Here is a 17,496-nt window from a genome sequence, read left to right on the forward strand (position 1 = left end):
TTTGCACAAAAAAAAGAAGTTTCTCAGTGTGAACATGAAATATCTTGTCTTTGCAGTCTATTCAATTGAATATAAGTTGTTGTATTCTCTTTTTATTTACCATTTACACAACGTGACAACTTCACTGCTTTTGGCTTTTGTATATATGCATAGTATGTATATATTATTAATGTTGTAAATACAAAGCTTTATATATCTAGAAAGGGTGGTCCTAAAGAGGAAGGCATTTTTCGGAGGTGTGTGTGTGTGTGTGTGTGTGTGTGTGTGTGTGGCTGCACAAACTGGGCCGACCTTGCCTTCGTTGTCGCACGCCGTGTGGATCTGGAAGTAGTCCTTCTCGGAACAAGGCAGTTTCACCTTGCATTCGGCCCATCCTTCCTCTTGACGGCGACGAGAAGGAGGAGGAAAGTTGGAATGTTGTCATTTTTAATGAGTGTAATTACCGCCCGTGGCTAAACGGGAAGACCAGGCAGAAATGAGGCTGTCTACTTCCTGGAGGATCAAGGATATGAAACTTTGCGTACGCGAGTAGTGGTTCTCCGGGCACGGGGAACATGACGGAGAACCCTTGCTGGAGAAGGTGTTGCTGGGACAAGGCTGACAGGAGGCGGAGCCAGCGGCGGGGCTGAACCAGCCTGGTCGGCAGGGAAAGCACTCAGACCCGTAGGAGACACCTGGAAACGCAAAAAAACTCTCCAATGACTTTCATTTTGGACGTTTTAGAGGTTTTTTTCAGGAGGGTATACCTTCTATGTTTATGTCCCGTAGTAGAACAGGTTTGACCCGCTTCCCGCTCACCAGGATCCCTGTGGTTCTCCAGTACAAGATGTTGGTCCCGGCCCACAGGCTGATCTAGAAGACAAGTCAGTCAGCGACATCATCTCTGTTTGATTCCAATCAATGCAAGTAATAATAATAATAATAATATATTTTATTTGTAAAAAGCACTTTACATTGAGTAAACACCCTGAAAGTGCTACAGTGTATTAAAAAAAATAAAAATAAAAAGATAATAAAAAATAAAAATAAAAACTAGAACAGCCAAATAGCTAAAACTAGTATGCATATATCTAAAAAAAGGCCTTTTTTTTATTTAAAAAAGAAGGGTTTTTTAAGCCTTTTTTAAAAGCATCCACAGTCTGTGGTGCCCTCAGGTGGTCAGGGAGAGCGTTCCACAAACTGGGAGCGGCGTCATCAGACTCAGGTCATACACCAACTTACAGTTGTGCTCATAAGTTTACATACCCGGGGAGAATTGATGATTTCTTAGCTATTCTTCAGAGAATATGAATGATAACACAAAAACCTTTCTTCCACTCATGCTTAATGGTTGCGTGAAATTGGCAAAACAACTGTGTTTACTCTAAATCAAAATGACAAAAGAAAGTACCCAAATGACCCCGATCAAAAGTTTACACACCCCAGTGACTTTGATCTGATAACATGCACAAAAGTTGACACAAACAGATTTGAATGGCTAATCAAGGTTCCGATGCTCACCTGTCACGTTATCCAAGGAAAAATGCATTTTTAGACAATATGATTTTCCTGAGCGGCTAGGAGACCCCGAGAGTAACAAGCGCTTGCCTTGTTGCCTTTCCATTAAGAACAATAAATTAGTTTTTAGTATAAGTTTGCTGGTTTCAAGAAATGTAATATCATTATGTCAAGATAATGGCACTAGCATTTACTTCATTTAAGAATATTGTTCAACATATTGAGCAAAAAGTTCTCTATTTTGTTTTCCACCAAGAAAAGTGCACTTGTTATTAGTGAGAATATACTTATTTTAAGGTATTTTTTGGTTTCATTGAAGTTAGCTAATTTGACTTGTTTTGGAAAGTCTTGACAAGCCACATTTTCTTGTTCTCTTGGCAGATCATTTTGCTTAGTTCAAATAAAATACCCCTCATTTTTGTATTTTTTTTTTCTTGTTTTTGAACACTGACTTTTTGCAGTGTAGTAGTAGGCTTTGTTTTGGCTTTAGTGTACGGTACATGGTTAATGTCAGAAAAATTGTTTGTAAATTATCAAAAAACTTTCCGTTCCCTGAGTTCCCAATGAACAGACAAGAGGCTGTCTTTGTTGCACCAAGCCAAAGGCTTGGAAAATTCCATTGTGTACGATGGGAGGAGACGGGAGGGGGTTATCTATTGTGATCCAAGACTTGCCCAAGCTCGATCCAGGACCAGCCCAAGCCCGGGGCATCTTTTTCTTTTGTGTTGATGTGACCGAAAGCAATGGCTGTTCACATACCCCCCATTCCTTTAGAAACAGATGTTGTTGTGTAAACGGGGAATATCCAAATAAAAGAGGAGACGTAAACCTTTTTTCGTCAGAGCGTGCTGGAAACTGTACAAGAGTACAGACCAGACGTTTCTCCTCAAAATTGAGCCAAATTGAATTCTGTCTCTGTTTGATTATTTGCTTCTTGTCCTGTTTAATAGATGTCATCAGTGTTTGAACCTGACAGTTAATGGGATATTTTTTTGTGATTCATCACATGAGTTCACTTGTTAATTTTGACAGCCCTAATTTATTCAGTTATTTATTTATATTAATTTATTTAGTCACTGTTGTGTTACTGAGGAAAAACAAATGTGTTGCAAATTGCTATGAAACGAAAAGAGGTAGGATTAATTAAGCTCTGCTTACTCTTTTTCAGACATGCTGGAATAATAAACTGGAAAAATCTGATGTATCATATTGTAACCGCATGCATGTTCGAAATAAGGGTTCCAGAGGGTTCCATTATGCTGATAGTATATAATAGTACCATGAATTGATTAACGTGGACTTAAACAAGTTGAAAAACTTATTCGGGTGTTACCATTTAGTGGTCAATTGTACGGAATATGTACTGTACTGTGCAATCTACTAATAAAAGTTTCAATCAATCAATCAATCCACTCACTTCATGAGTGCCCCATTCTCCGTTGTTGGTGACCTTCAGCCACTTCTGCTCCTCGCTCTGGCTCATCTCCTGGCACTGCTCGTTCTGGACCTGAACACACCCTCGTGTTTACGCCACAATAACTGCTGGATCTGCGCGAGCTGGCGTTGATGCTTACGTAGAACTCAAAGAAGATGTTGTTGTCAGGGTACTGGTAGGTGAAGGACACGGAGCCCTGCTTCTCCAGATGCACCACGTACACCAGCGACACCGTGCACTCGTCCCTGTTGGACTCCAGGTAGACCCCCTGTGGCGTCCACATGGAGCTGCGGCGAGCACAATGGCGCTCAGACGACGACAGACATAATTGTCCACCGTCAAAGTGCCTTCATCACCTGTTACACGCCTGGATGTCGTCGCCGTGCTGCCGCGCGTTCAGGAAGCTGGCGATGCTGATGAAGCCCCCCGGGAGGGAGTCCCACTGGTCAAAGCGGAGGCCGCTGCCCAGCGAGTAGGAGCCTGCAGCGCACGGCGTGCACGACTGTGTGGACATCTCCAGAAACTCTCCAGCTGAGCAGGAGAAGGCTGCAGAGACGGGGGCAGTGAAGTGTCGTGAAAAGCAAGAATTTAGTACTCAAGTATAAGAATACACACCTCAGCACTTGTGTCTGTTTCGGGAATTGCACAGACTTTGCATTTTTTGTTATAAATTGAGTTGTTAAACTCGGATAAGCAAACACGATCAAGTTTTCAACAGCATTGCAATTCCGGGGCGGGTGTTAGGATAATTATGTTTAAGTTATCACACAACTCTTATGCTTAAAGGCTGTTGCTATAGTTATTATCAATTGTGCTGAAGTTGTACTTTTCTATCTGTGCAAAGGGACAACTTGCAATCTTGGATTGTGAGTCGTCTTCAACCCTAGACTAACACCCTCCCCCCTCCACATCACACCTCCCCGGATTGTAAATATCCATCCATCCATCCATCTTCTTCCGCTTATCCGAGGTCGGGTCGTGGATTGTAAATAATCAAATGTAAATAATCAAATGTATATACTTGTTCTTATGCTTTCTGAACTCACTATGTTCACTACTTGCTGTACATATCCTACCAAGTCAGACCTACACTGTTTCAATGTCCATTTCTCTGATGATGCAATTGTTGATGACTGAAGTGCTGATATCAACCAAACCTAACCCCCCCCCCACACACATCCCATGTAAATAATTACATTTATATACTCTGATGATTAACTTGTGTGATGACTGTCTTATGCTGATAGTATACAGTATATTTGTACCATGAATTGATTTAAGTGGACCCCGACTTAAACAAGTTGAACAACTTATTCGGGTGTTACCATTTAGTGGACAATTGTACGGTATATGTACTGTACTGTGAAATCTACTAATAAAAGTTTCAATCAATCAATCAATCAGTCTCATATTGGTGTTTGTGTCCAGACCCGGCCTGCTGACTGCCAAGGGCGAACATCGAGTACCTTGGCGCAGACAAAGCAGAGACAGGGCGATATAACGAGTGTCAGCACATTTGCATTTCGGAATAATCATATATTGTGTCTAACTGGGGCTGCTGAAATTACCCCCCTTCCTTCAGAAGCAGCCTCAGTGATGTAACCAGGGACCTCCCGAATAAATAGAGGAGCACGTGGGACTGTACCTTAGAGCGTAGGTTGGAACTGTAACTGAGTGTACAGCACAATACGTCTCTCCTCATGAGTAAAATTCAACTTTGTCTCTGCATGATTCCTTGCTTCTTGTCTGTTTAATAGACGTCATCAGTGTTTGAACCTGACAAGCAATAATTGAGAGCCATTGCAATACATCCATCCATCCATTTTCTACCGCTTATTCCCTTTTGGGGTCGCGGGGGGCGCTGGAGCCTATCTCAGCTACAATCGGGCGGAAGGCGGGGTACACCCTGGACAAGTCGCCACCTCATCGCAGGGCCAACACAGATAGACAGACAACATTCACACTCACATTCACACACTAGGGCCAATTTAGTGTTGCCAATCAACCTATCCCCAGGTGCATGTCTTTGGAGGTGGGAGGAAGCCGGAGTACCCGGAGGGAACCCACATCGTCACGGGGAGAACATGCAAACTCCACACAGAAAGATCCCGAGCCCGGGATTGAACCCAAGACTACTCAGGACCTTCGTATTGTGAGGCAGATACACTAACCCCTCTTCCACCGTGCTGCCCATTGCAATACAGTACAGGCCAAACGTTTGGACACACCTTCTCTTTCAATTCATTCAAACTTTCACATTATTTTAATATTCAATGTTTTATCGTTTGTACTTCATATTGCATTGTCGTCAGCGTCTGATGTGTGTGTGTGTGTGTGTGTGGGGGGGGGGTGTTAAAGGTGAAGTTATGTGTTGTTGTTCATTCAGTCTGTTATAGCTTGCTTTAATCAGTGCAAACTCAAGTGTTATTTTGCACACTCTTGGCATTCTCTCGATGAGCCTCAAGCACACCTATGAAGTGAAAACCATTTCAGGTGACTACCTCTTGAAGCTCATGGAGAGAATGCCAAGAGTGTGCAAAGCAGTAATCGGAGCAAAGGGTGGCTACTTTGAAGAAACTAGAATATAAAACATGTTTTCAGTCATTTTGTTTGTAAAGTACATAACTCCACATGTCTTCATTCATAGTTTTGATGTGACAGTCTACAATGTAAATAGTCATGGAAATAAAGAAAACCTATTGAATGAGAAGGTGTGTCCAGGACATCCAGGGGTGTAACAGGTGATGACGACACTTTGACTGAATGAACAACAACACATAACTTCACCTTAAACACCCACATCAGACGCTGAGGACAATGCAATATGAAGTATAAACGATAAAACATTGAATATTAAAAGCATGTGAAAGTTTGACTTCTGCTTTGTTTCTTTCCCTGGCGACCTCCTTAAAGTTTTGTAATCAAATCAGAAACATCAAGCAGCTAAAATGCACCAAACATGGAGAAGTACGGAGAAAGTGTTTTGCATTAATGTGAGTAACTTTAGGTTATACATAAAGTACAGGCCAGAGGTCCGGACACACCTTCTCATTCAATGTGTTTTCTTTATTTCCAACCCCATTGATAAAACAAGACATTCCACTAATCAACCCTGATAAGGCACACCTGTGAAGTGAAATCCATTTCAGGTGACTACCTCTTGGCGCTCACGGAGAGAATGCCAAGAGTGTGCAAAGCAGTAATCAGAGCAAAGGGTGGCTATTCTGAAGAAACAAGATTATAAAACACGTTTTCAGTTACGTCACCTTTTTTTTAATAAGTACATAACTCCACATGTGTTCATTTATAGTTATGATGCCTTCAGTGACTATCTACAATGTAAATAGTCACATTGAATGAGAAGGTGTGTCCAAACTTTTGGCCTGTACTGTACGTCAACACTCTCTCCCTGTAATGTGCTGAGAATGTAATTTCCCCTCGAGGATCATTAAAGTACTATCCAATTAATTTAGGTATAATTAAGAAATAAAACAAACAAAAACAGCCCAATGACTTTGGTTTACCTTTGTGGTGAGGTGTGGCACAGGCCAACAAAGAACTACTAATTAGATGTTGAAACAAAGGCGTGGGTGCAGGATTTCACTTTCACGTGTTTCATACAAGTGAAGTAGAACTTGTTTTTACACCTTTTTGCGAGTTTCCAGTGAACAAAACGCAAATCTGGTAGTGGTGCTGATCCAAATCTGGTTCGCTTGACCTCGCCTTTGCTGAGTGTCATTGTAATGGAGTTTATTATGAACGGACAAACAAACCAGCAATTATCACGTTGAAGGCTCAAAAATCAATCAATCCATCAATGTTTACTTATATAGTCCTGAATCACGAGTGTCTCAAAGGGCTGCACAAGCCACAACGACATCCTCGGCTCAGATCCCACATCAGGGCAAGGAACCCAAGGGGATGACAATGAGAAACCTTGGAGGGGACCGGTGCAATGGACGTCGAGTGGATCTGGCATAATATTGTGGGAGTCCAGTCCATAGTGGATATAACATAATAGTGAGAGTCCAATCCATAGTGGATCGAACATAATAGTGAGAAAGTCCAGTCCATAGTGGATCTAATATAATAGTGTGAGAGTCCAGTCCATAGTGGATCTAACATAATAGTGTGAGAGTCCAGTCCATAGTGGATCTAACATAATAGTGTGAGAGTCCAGTCCATAGTGGATCTAACATAATAGTGTGAGAGTCCAGTCCATAGTGGATCTAACATAATAGTGAGAGTCCAGTCCATAGTGGATCTAGCATAATAGTGAGAGTCCAGTCCGTAGTGGATCTAACATAATAGTGAGAGTCCAGTCCATAGTGGATCTAACATAATAGTGAGAGTCCAGTCCATAGTGGATCTAGCATAATAGTGAGAGTCCAGTCCGTAGTGGATCTAACATAATAGTGAGAGTCCAGTCCATAGTGGATCTAGCATAATATTGTGAGAGTCCAGTCCATAGTGGATCTAGCATAATATTGTGAGAGTCCAGTCCATAGTGGATCTAACATAATAGTGAAAGTCCAGTCCATAGTGGATCTAACATAATATTGTGAGAGAGTCCAGTCCATAGTGGATCTAGCATAATAGTGTGAAAGTCCAGTCCATAGTGGATCTAACATAATAGTGAGAGAGTCCAGTCCATAGTGGATCTAACATAATAGTGAGAGTCCAGTCCATAGTGGATCTAACATAATAGTGTGAGAGTCCAGTCCATAGTGGATCTAACATACCGGTAATAGTGTGAGAGTCCAGTCCATAGTGGATCTAACATAATAGTGAGAGAGTCCAGTCCATAGTGGATCTAACATAATAGTGAGAGTCCAGTCCATAGTGGATCTAACATAATAGTGAGAGTCCAGTCCATAGTGGATCTAACATAATAGTGAGAGTCCAGTCCATAGTGGATCTAACATAATAGTGTGAGAGTCCAGTCCATTATGGATCTAACACACGGTAATAGTGAGAGTCCAGTCCATAGTTGATCTAACATAATATTGTGAGAGTCCAGTCCATAGTGGATCTTACATAATAGTGTGAGAGTCCAGTCTATAGTGGATCTAACATAATAGTGTGAGAGTCCAGTCCATAGTGGATCTAACATAATAGTGTGAGTCCAGTCCATAGTGGATCTAACATAATAGTGTGAGAGTCCAGTCTATAGTGGATCTGACATAATAGTGTGAGAGTCCAGTCCATAGTGGATCTGACATAATAGTGTGAGAGTCCAGTCCATAGTGGATCTAAAATAATAGTGAGAGAGTCCAGTCCATAGTGGATCTGGCATAATAGTGTGAGAATCCAGTCCATAGTTGATCTAACATAATATTGTGAGAGTCCAGTCCATAGTGGATCTAGCATAATAGTGTGAGAGTCCAGGCCATAGTGGATCTAACATAATAGTGAGAGTCCAGTCCATAGTGGATCTAACATAATAGTGAGAGTCCAGTCCATAGTGGATCTAACATAATAGTGTGAGAGTCCAGTCCATAGTGGATCTAACATAATAGTGAGAGTCCAGTCCATAGTGGATCTAACATAATATTGTGAGAGTCCAGTCCATAGTGGATCTAACATAATAGTGAGAGTCCAGTCCATAGTGGATCTAACATAATATTGTGAGAGTCCAGTCCATAGTGGATCTAACATAATAGTGAGAGTCCAGTCCATAGTGGATCTAACATAATATTGTGAGAGTCCAGTCCATAGTGGATCTAACATAATAGTGAGAGTCCAGTCCATAGTGGATCTAACATAATAGTGAGAGTCCAGTCCATAGTGGATCTAACATAATAGTGAGAGTCCAGTCCATAGTGGATCTAACATAATATTGTGAGAGTCCAGTCCATAGTGGATCTAACATAATAGTGAGAGTCCAGTCCATAGTGGATCTAACATAATAGTGAGAGTCCAGTCCATAGTGGATCTAACATAATAGTGTGAGAGTCCAGTCCATAGTGGATCTAACATAATAGTGAGAGTCCAGTCCATAGTGGATCTAACATAATAGTGAGAGTCCAGTCCATAGTGGTATTGATCGCAGGTGGTACTCACAGCAGTCCATTCCTCTGCTGGGGGGTGGTAGGTCGGAGCAGGAGCCCGGACTGAGTGGGATGGCAACCCGCCATCGTGACCCGGTGGTGTCGCACTCTGTGTACTGGTAGATGTAGTCCGTCTGTAGGAGGAACGGACATCGTTAATGCTGTCACCAGAAAACATGCGGAGCCATTAATGGACGACTGTGATGGGGTGACCCTGATCGCCGTGGCAACCAACCATCCCCAGCACTAATGGGCCATAAAGGGCATTTGTTTAATGCACGTTTTTGCCGGGGGGGGGGGGGGGGGGGGGTGATACGCTAATGCTAACTTCCACAGCATGACCCTAATGCTCAATCATTCCCCAGAGTGCTCTTGTTGACGTTTTGCTGTGTCTCATATGGACAAAACGCTCCACAGATACCGATCACCTCCCCCGGGGAGATACACAAAACCCACCCTTGCCTCGTCACGTGACCTGCCCGCGAGACAACCCCCAGCAACGCCAACCGCGTAGCCGCGAAACACCTGCCGTGTTTGCACAAGAAAGGACAATAAAAGGTGAAACCGATAAGGATAATGTGGTCTGCTGGTCTCCCGGATGACTCACGCCGGTTGTCATGGCGACGGATGAGAGGAAGGGGGATAATAAAAAAAAAGGCAGTGCAGGAGATTGCACAAAGAGGAATGGGAATGAAACAAAATGCACAAACAATAGATCAAATAGGGATGTTTAGCTTAGCTTAGCACGAGCAGCTAGCCTGCAAATAATGTAGTAGTCTATAGCAGAGCTGTGCAAATATTTTGACTCGGGGGGCCACATTGAGAGAAAAAAATGCGTCTGGGGGGCCAATGTGTGTTTACTCAGTGGCCCTGTGGTTAGAGCAGGGGTCGGCAAGCCAAAATGTTGAAAGAACCATATTGGAACAAAAATACAAAAACAAATCTGCCTGGAGCCGCAAAAAATTAAAAGCCATATTACATACAGATAGTGTGTCATAAGATATACATTGAATTAAGATGACTTAAAGGAAACTAAATGACCTCAAATATACCTACAGATGAGGCATAATGATGCAATATGTACATATAGCTAGCCTAAATAGCATGTTAGCATCGAATAGCTTGCAGTCATGCAGTGACCAAATATGTCTGATTAGCACTCCAACAAGTCAATAACATCAACAAAACTCACCTTTGTGCATTCATGCACAACGTTAAAAGTTTGGTGGACAAAATGAGACAGAAAAAGAAGTGGCATAAAACCATACTTGCCAACCTTGAGACCTCCGATTTCGGGAGGTGGGGGGTAGGGGCGTGGTCGGGGGTGGGGCAGGGCGTGGTTGGGGGCGTGGTTAAGAGGGGAGGAGTATATTGACAGCTAGAATTCACCAAGTCAAGTATTTCATATATATATATATATATATATATATATATATATATATATATATATATATATATACACATCCTGAAAACATGCAAGCAAAACTGTGTTTAGATAATTGATATTTCAAACTTGCATAAATAAATCTTAAGGAATATAACATAACTTGGCTTCTGAGAGCTTCAAAATGTAATGAATAAAATGCTAAAGTTGTTGATAAACAAGCAATTATTTTAATAATTAAATATGGTCATTTTAAATGAATTATTATGATAATTTAAAATTAATTATTTCAAATATGTTTACTTTAATGTATAATTCTAATGCCTGGATGCAATAAGGAGTCAGAAAAAATACAAATAAAAATACAATAAATGTTGATGTTTTTAGCAAAATATAGTAAATATTGATTTTTGATTTTTTAATTTTTTTATTAATAAATATATTTATTTTTAGGTAAGATAAACATAATAATACAATTTATCTCTTGTCTGGATGATTTAGTTCTTGTCACCCTGTTGTCATCCCGTAGTGAAAAAAGGCTGTCCTCACTCAGCTCCGGCTGAAAATCGGGAGATTTTCGGGAGAATATTTGTCCCGGGAGGTTTTCGGGAGAGGTGCTGAATTTCGGGAGTCTCCCGGAAAATTCGGGAGGGTTGGCAAGTATGCATAAAACACGTCCTAGAAAGTCGGAGAAAGTTATACATGTAAACAAACTACGGTGAGTTCAAGGACCGCCAAAATTAGTAGGACAAAACGGCGCTCGCCAAATACTCGAATCAGTGAAGCATGTTTAATATAAACAGTGTGCTTTATAACAATTAGGGAGGTTTGTGTCATGTTTGTCCTCCTACAGAAACCATATTAAAACAAAAAATATATGTTTTTCCCCTCATCTTTTTCCATTTTTCATACATTTTTGAAAAAGCTCCAGAGAGCCACTAGGGCGGCTCTAGAGCCGCGAGTTGCCGACCCCTGGGTTAGAGTGTCCGCCCTGAGAGTTCAAACCCCGGCCAAGTCATACCAATGACTATAAAAACGGGAGCCATTACCTGCCTTCTTGGCAATCAGCATCGAGGGTTGGAATTGGGGGTTAAATCACCAAAATGAGTCCCAAGCGTGGCCACCGCTGCTGCTCACTCCTCCCCTCACCTCCCAGGGGGTGGCACAAGGGGATGGGTCAAACGCAGAGGTTAATTTCACCACGCCTAGTGTATGTGTGTGACTATCAGTGGTACTTTAACTTTAAATGATATATACACATTTAGCTGTTTGGGTCCCTTTTTTTCCCAGGAACACTAATACCAAAAGTCACAATGTCCCATAGAGTTCTAAAAAAGTTATGACAGACCACCTCAAGAAAACAGAATGGAATTTTAGTTTTTCACTGAATGGGACACCCAAAATGTACATGAAAATAAAGAAAGTGGGATTCACAATATTAACTATGAACAATAAAACACTGAATATTAACAACATATGAACATATTTTACTTATCAGACCAGCTCCTCCATAGTTGTGTATCTTTTACAATCAAGCAAATCACAACAAAAATGTAAAAAAACAGCAAAATATGAATGCAAAAGGGTAATAAACATCTACAATATGATATATTATCACGTAAAAATCGGCATTCGCATCTGTTTCTGACACATGCGTTTTCGGGCTGGCTGCTCTGAAAACAAGCCCCGCCCACTCTGCTTTGTTCCTGATCTGAGCTGCTGTGTCGTAGATTACCGTAATAACTCCTATAACACTCAAAAGCGCAGATGTCGACCATTGAAATACTTTCTATAGTTCAAGACTTGCGGCCAGGGGCGCCGCTAGGGATTTTGGGCCCCATGAAAAGAATCTTTACAGGGCCCCCAACACAGTGTCATTATTTTTTCTGTATTATAATTTCATCATCATTAGGGGCCTCTCTGGGCCCCCCTCCATCATGGGCCCCTAGAATCCGTCTCCTTTACCCCCCCTTTTCGGCGCCCCTGCTTGCGGCCATTTAAAAACAGCACTGCATATATATTATACATACAAATACCAGATATACTCACATACACACAGTTATTCATACATACATAGGTACCTACAGTGACGTGCAGTCACTAGAGGCAGGTGAGGCGGGGAAAGAAAAAAAATGTAAAAAGAAAAAAATAAAATAAAATTGTTATATGTATCCAGTGATTATACTATAAAGTTATTTTCCATTTAACTTCACCAGTTTTAGATTATTTTTATTCAAAATCGCTGAATTTTCACATTTGCCGTTCAAATACTGAGAAGAGACGGTGCGGTGAACAGCAGCCAGTTGAGGCACGTCACTCAGTGCCTCAACATGGATTCCGGACTCGGCTAACTGCTGGCCTGCTGTGCAGTGAGACCGTATTGCTATTTGAATTATATTATACATTTCCATAGTTTAGTTAGCTGAGGTATATAATGTACAGTGTATTTTGTCAACAACTGTATGTGTGTAAAGTATTTCTTGTGCTGAGCGATCATAAAACGGCTGCAAAAGACGCACTGGCTGAGGCTCGCCTCCTGCACCTCCGCCGTAGAATTGTTATATCAACTAAAGCCCACACTTAAACTTTCCACGTGCAAGATTGAATCTATTTAAAAAAATTATTTCATAAGAAGCCAAAAAGTGCAAAAACAATAATGTTGGTGTTGGAGGAGTTGTGAATGACTGCAGGGACACAACATTAGGTACACCTGCAGACTGCACGTGTACCTAGTTCACAACTCCTCCAACACGAACATTATTGTTTTTGCACTTTTTGGCTTCTTATTAAATAACTTTTGTAACCTATTTTCATGGGCTTTCCTCTTTGTGATGTTAAGTTCCTGTTATGCGCTGTTATACAGTATATGCCTTGAGCTCTTATTTTGAAGGCGCTAAGAGCGGAAGTGATGTCACGTTGCAGAGGTTTTTGAAAGAAGGTAAATAAAGTGGTCCTGGTGTAAACTGGAGCCGCCGTGTTTGTTATTTTGTAGTTTCATACAGTATAGGCGACATTTATAAACCCTCGGTTACACTTTTTTAAATAGATTCAATCTTGCACGTGGAAAGTTTAAGTGAGGGCTTTAGTTGCGGCGCATGGACTTAATTTCTAAGTACAGGTAAGACCATAATAACGTTTTTTTTTTATTAAATGAGCTTTTTTGTGTGCTACAGTTTGTATGTGTAAAGTTAAAGTTAAGTTAAAGTACCAATGATTGTCACACACACACTAGGTGTAATGAAATTTGTCCTCTGCATTTGACCCATCCCCTTGATCACCCCCTGGGAGGTGAGGGGAGCAGTGGGCAGCAGCGGCGCCACGCCTGGGAATCATTTTTGGTGATTTAACCCCCAATTCCAAGCCTTGATGCTGAGTGCCAAGCAGGGAAGAATGCTGGTATGAGCTTTTAAACATAACCCGTTAACTGCTGCCAATCAAATGGTGAATAAGATACTCTTTAGGGTTCATATGTTTGTAAATCTGACTGTGATGAAGTCAGTGCCTCACCAGCCATCAACCTCACCGCACGTCACTGATATAGTCTGCTTCTCTTTCTTCCCCTCCATATATCTGCATTCTTTTGTATTTCAAGTTATCATTAGATATATGTATTGTTGCATTTGAACAACTGTATTGTTGATAATAGAGGTAATTATTGGTATTGTTCATTATCAATAGCCAATTTCTATTGGTAATTGTATTGCTCCATTTGTAGTGTAATAATGCTCATTGTCATTTATGTATTATTTATTTCACTAACTGCTTATTTGCTATCACTTTTACCATCATGTTTGTACTTATCCTATTTGCTGATGTTGTTCTATTGTTGTTGTTGTGTTTGTTGTTGTTGTCGTCTCTCTCTCGTCCCCACAATTTCCCCCTCTGCCTTCCTTTTTTCCCTCTTTCTATCCCCTCCTGCACCAAATAATAATATAAATCCATTTGATGAAATCAAATACAAAAAAAGGCAACAAGAGAAGTATCCCACACTTCTCTTTTGTAAAGTAGATTTGTAGCATCATGTTGTTTGTAAATAAAAATGCCAGAACCAGCGAATAAACATATTATTTAAAATATGCACCTCCCATGTCTTTGTCAGAGCAGCCGGGTCTGGACTGCTCCTGGCCGGGTAGTGCTGGCCCCTAAGGCCGGCATGAGGTGGATGCATGGAGGCTTAAAGAATCCTGTAGACCGCTTCAGTGTGGAGCGTCTTTTGTGTTCGTCATAAACAACCAGTTTACCGGTAAAAACGATCAGAATGTCTGAGAAAACGGTAGATAAGATTGGACTAATTCAAACAATTTGGCTGCTCGGCTGGATAAATTGATAATTAAACAACATAATGGAAATATACGCGTTTATATTTAACACATAATAAGAGGCGCGCTCACCTCATCACATCGCCGCGGTGCGGAGTCCTCGCTAGACGCCCTCTGAGCGGCGATGACGAGCACCAAGCAGCGGGGGAACCAGGAGGCCCACGCCGGCTCCCACATCCTACACTCGGATCACGAACGGCCCGCTGTCCCGCCGCCTGTAGCCGGAGAGTGTGCGCGGAGTGCGGATCATCGATGCGCCTGTCACTCACACACCGCCAGTCAAGCCCTCACTTATGCACACGTGTCAGTTCCTGTTTTCAAAATAAAACAAACTTCCGGCGTAACGACCTCTGAGGAAATACAAATCTGGTTGGTGCTGCTTTTTCTAGTGCACGGGTCGGCAACCCGCGGCTCTAGAGCCGCATGCAGCTCTTTAGCGCCGCCCTAGTGGCTCTCTGGAGCTTTTTCAAAAATGTATGAAAAATGGAAAAAGATGAAGGGAATTATTTTTTTTTTGTTTTAATTTGGTTTCTGTAGGAGGACAAACATGACACAAACCTCCCTAATTGTTATAAAGCACACTGTTTGTATTAAACGTGCTTCACTGATTCGAGTATTTGGTGAGCGCCGTTTTGTCCTACTAATTTTGGCGGTCCTTGAATTCACCATAGTTTGTTTATATTTATAACTTTCTCCGACTTTCTAACACGTGTTTTATGCCACTTCTTTTTCTGTCTCATTTTGTCCACCAAACTTTTAACATTGTGTGTAAATGCACAAAGGTGAGCTTTGTTGATGTTATTGACTTGTGTGGAGTGATAATCAGGCATATTTGGTCACTGCATGACTGCAAGCTAATCGATGCTAACATGCCATTTAGGCTAGCTATATGTACATATTGCATCATTATTCCTCATTTGTAGGTATATTTGAGGTCATTTAGTTTCCTTTAAGTCCTCTTAATTCAATTTATATCTCATGACACTATCTGTATGTAATATGGCTTTTAATTTTTTGCGGCTCCAGACAGATTTTTTTTTTGTATTTTTGGTCCAATATGGCTCTTTCAGCATTTTGTGTTGCCGACCCCTGTTCTAGTGGTTTCGTGTGGATGAGCGAGAGGGGAAATGGCTCTGATGATAGTGATAGCTAAGAGATGAACAATGTATCCCTCCTTCAGAATACGCAAAGTCACACTTAATCGGTTAGTTCTCTAATAAAAATTGTAGTTTTTGCCCTATTTGAGAAAAATCCCTCAGAGTATTTTCCTATTTCTTTTTTTTTGTTACTTAAGTTAAATACTTTAAAAATAGAATGTGAGGTTACAGTGCACTTGACCTTAAAAAAGTTATAATAATCATAGTTTGAGTTTGTGCCAAATTTGAGGAAAATCTATCAAAGAATTCTTGAGATATGGCTTTAACAATGTGCAAAGTTAAGACAAAAATAATAATAAAAAAATATTTAAAAAAATACCCAAGACCTGCTGTGACATCAACACATTGTTTTGTTCATGTAAATATTGTTTTGTACCATATTGTGTACAGATTCTAAACTGTAATGCACTTTTTGTTGTCCATCCATCCATCCATCTTCTTCCGCTTATCCGAGGTCGGGTCGCGGGGGCAGCAGCCTAAGCAGGGAAGCCCAGACTTCCCTCTCCCCAGCCACTTCGTCCAGCTCTTCCTGTGGGACCCCGAGGCGTTCCCAGGCCAGCCGGGAGACATAGTCTTCCCAACGTGTCCTGGGTCTTCCCCGCGGCCTCCTACCGGTCGGACGTGCCCTAAACACCTCCCTAGGGAGGCGTTCGGGTGGCATCCTGACCAGATGCCCGAACCACCTCATCTGGCTCCTCTCCATGTGGAGGAGCAGCGGCTTTACTTTGAGCTCCCCCCGGATGGCAGAGCTTCTCACCCTATCTCTAAGGGAGAGCCCCGCCACCCGGCGGAGGAAACTCATTTCGGCCGCTTGTACCCGTGATCTTGTCCTTTCGGTCATAACCCAAAGCTCATGACCATAGGTGAGGATGGGAACGTAGATCGACCGGTAAATTGAGAGCTTTGCCTTCCGGCTCAGCTCCTTCTTCACCACAACGGATCGATACAGCGTCCGCATTACTGAAGACGCCGCACCGATCCGCCTGTCGATCTCACCATCCACTCTTCCCTCACTCGTGAACAAGACTCCGAGGTACTTGAACTCCTCCATTTGGGGCAAGATCTCCTCCCCAACCCAGAGATAGCACTCCACCCTTTTCCGGGCGAGAACCATGGACTCGGACTTGGAGGTGCTGATTCTCATCCCAGTCGCTTCACACTCGGCTGCGAACCGATTCAGTGAGAGCTGAAGATCCTGGCCAGATGAAGCCATCAGGACCACATCATCTGCAAAAAGCAGAGACCTAATCCTGCAGCCACCAAACCAGATCCCCTCAACGCCTTGACTGCACCTAGAAATTCTGTCCATAAAAGTTATGAACAGAATCGGTGACAAATCTTCTGCATTATTCTATATTTTGATTGATGTCAGCCTTTTTGGGCCTACGTGTTCTTTATTTTGTTTTATTTTTTACTACCTCTTATAACACAGTATCTACTGACATTTTTAATGTATAAAAAAATCATTGTTTAGCAAAATGTACCATGTGTATGTTCAAGTGTACAGGTTGCGATTCACTTATTTTGAAGTGTTTTTTCATTTTTTTTGTATGTTTCATGGTTCAAATTCAAATTAAAGTATACCAATGCTAAAATACTTGTCTCAAATGTTAGGTATATGTATTAATGTCAATTTGTGAGAGAGATTCTGTTT

At 41.7% G+C, this 17,496-nt stretch overlaps 1 protein-coding gene across 2 annotated transcripts in view; it reads right to left on the bottom strand.

The window, feature by feature from the left end:
• LOC133621564 (endosome/lysosome-associated apoptosis and autophagy regulator family member 2-like) overlaps positions 1–15,241 on the bottom strand; it is a 39,459-nt gene extending 24,218 nt beyond the window's left edge. The window contains exons 1-8 of one of the 2 annotated variants that reach the window (XM_061983669.1): positions 14,758–15,241; positions 8,996–9,116; positions 3,289–3,478; positions 3,072–3,219; positions 2,915–3,004; positions 747–852; positions 525–674; positions 292–380 (exon numbers count right to left, since the gene is read on the bottom strand). In XM_061983669.1, coding sequence (XP_061839653.1) covers positions 292–380; positions 525–674; positions 747–852; positions 2,915–3,004; positions 3,072–3,219; positions 3,289–3,478; positions 8,996–9,116; positions 14,758–14,862 — 999 coding nt within the window. In that variant the 5' untranslated portion in view covers positions 14,863–15,241. The remainder of the gene's footprint in view (positions 1–291; positions 381–524; positions 675–746; positions 853–2,914; positions 3,005–3,071; positions 3,220–3,288; positions 3,479–8,995; positions 9,117–14,757) is intronic. The other variant, XM_061983671.1, reaches the window with a different exon arrangement.
• Positions 15,242–17,496: the final 2,255 nt, after the last annotated feature.

The sequence above is a fragment of the Nerophis lumbriciformis genome, linkage group LG25 (genome assembly GCF_033978685.3).
Source record: "Nerophis lumbriciformis linkage group LG25, RoL_Nlum_v2.1, whole genome shotgun sequence".
In the NCBI taxonomy this organism is placed as follows: domain Eukaryota; kingdom Metazoa; phylum Chordata; class Actinopteri; order Syngnathiformes; family Syngnathidae; genus Nerophis; species Nerophis lumbriciformis.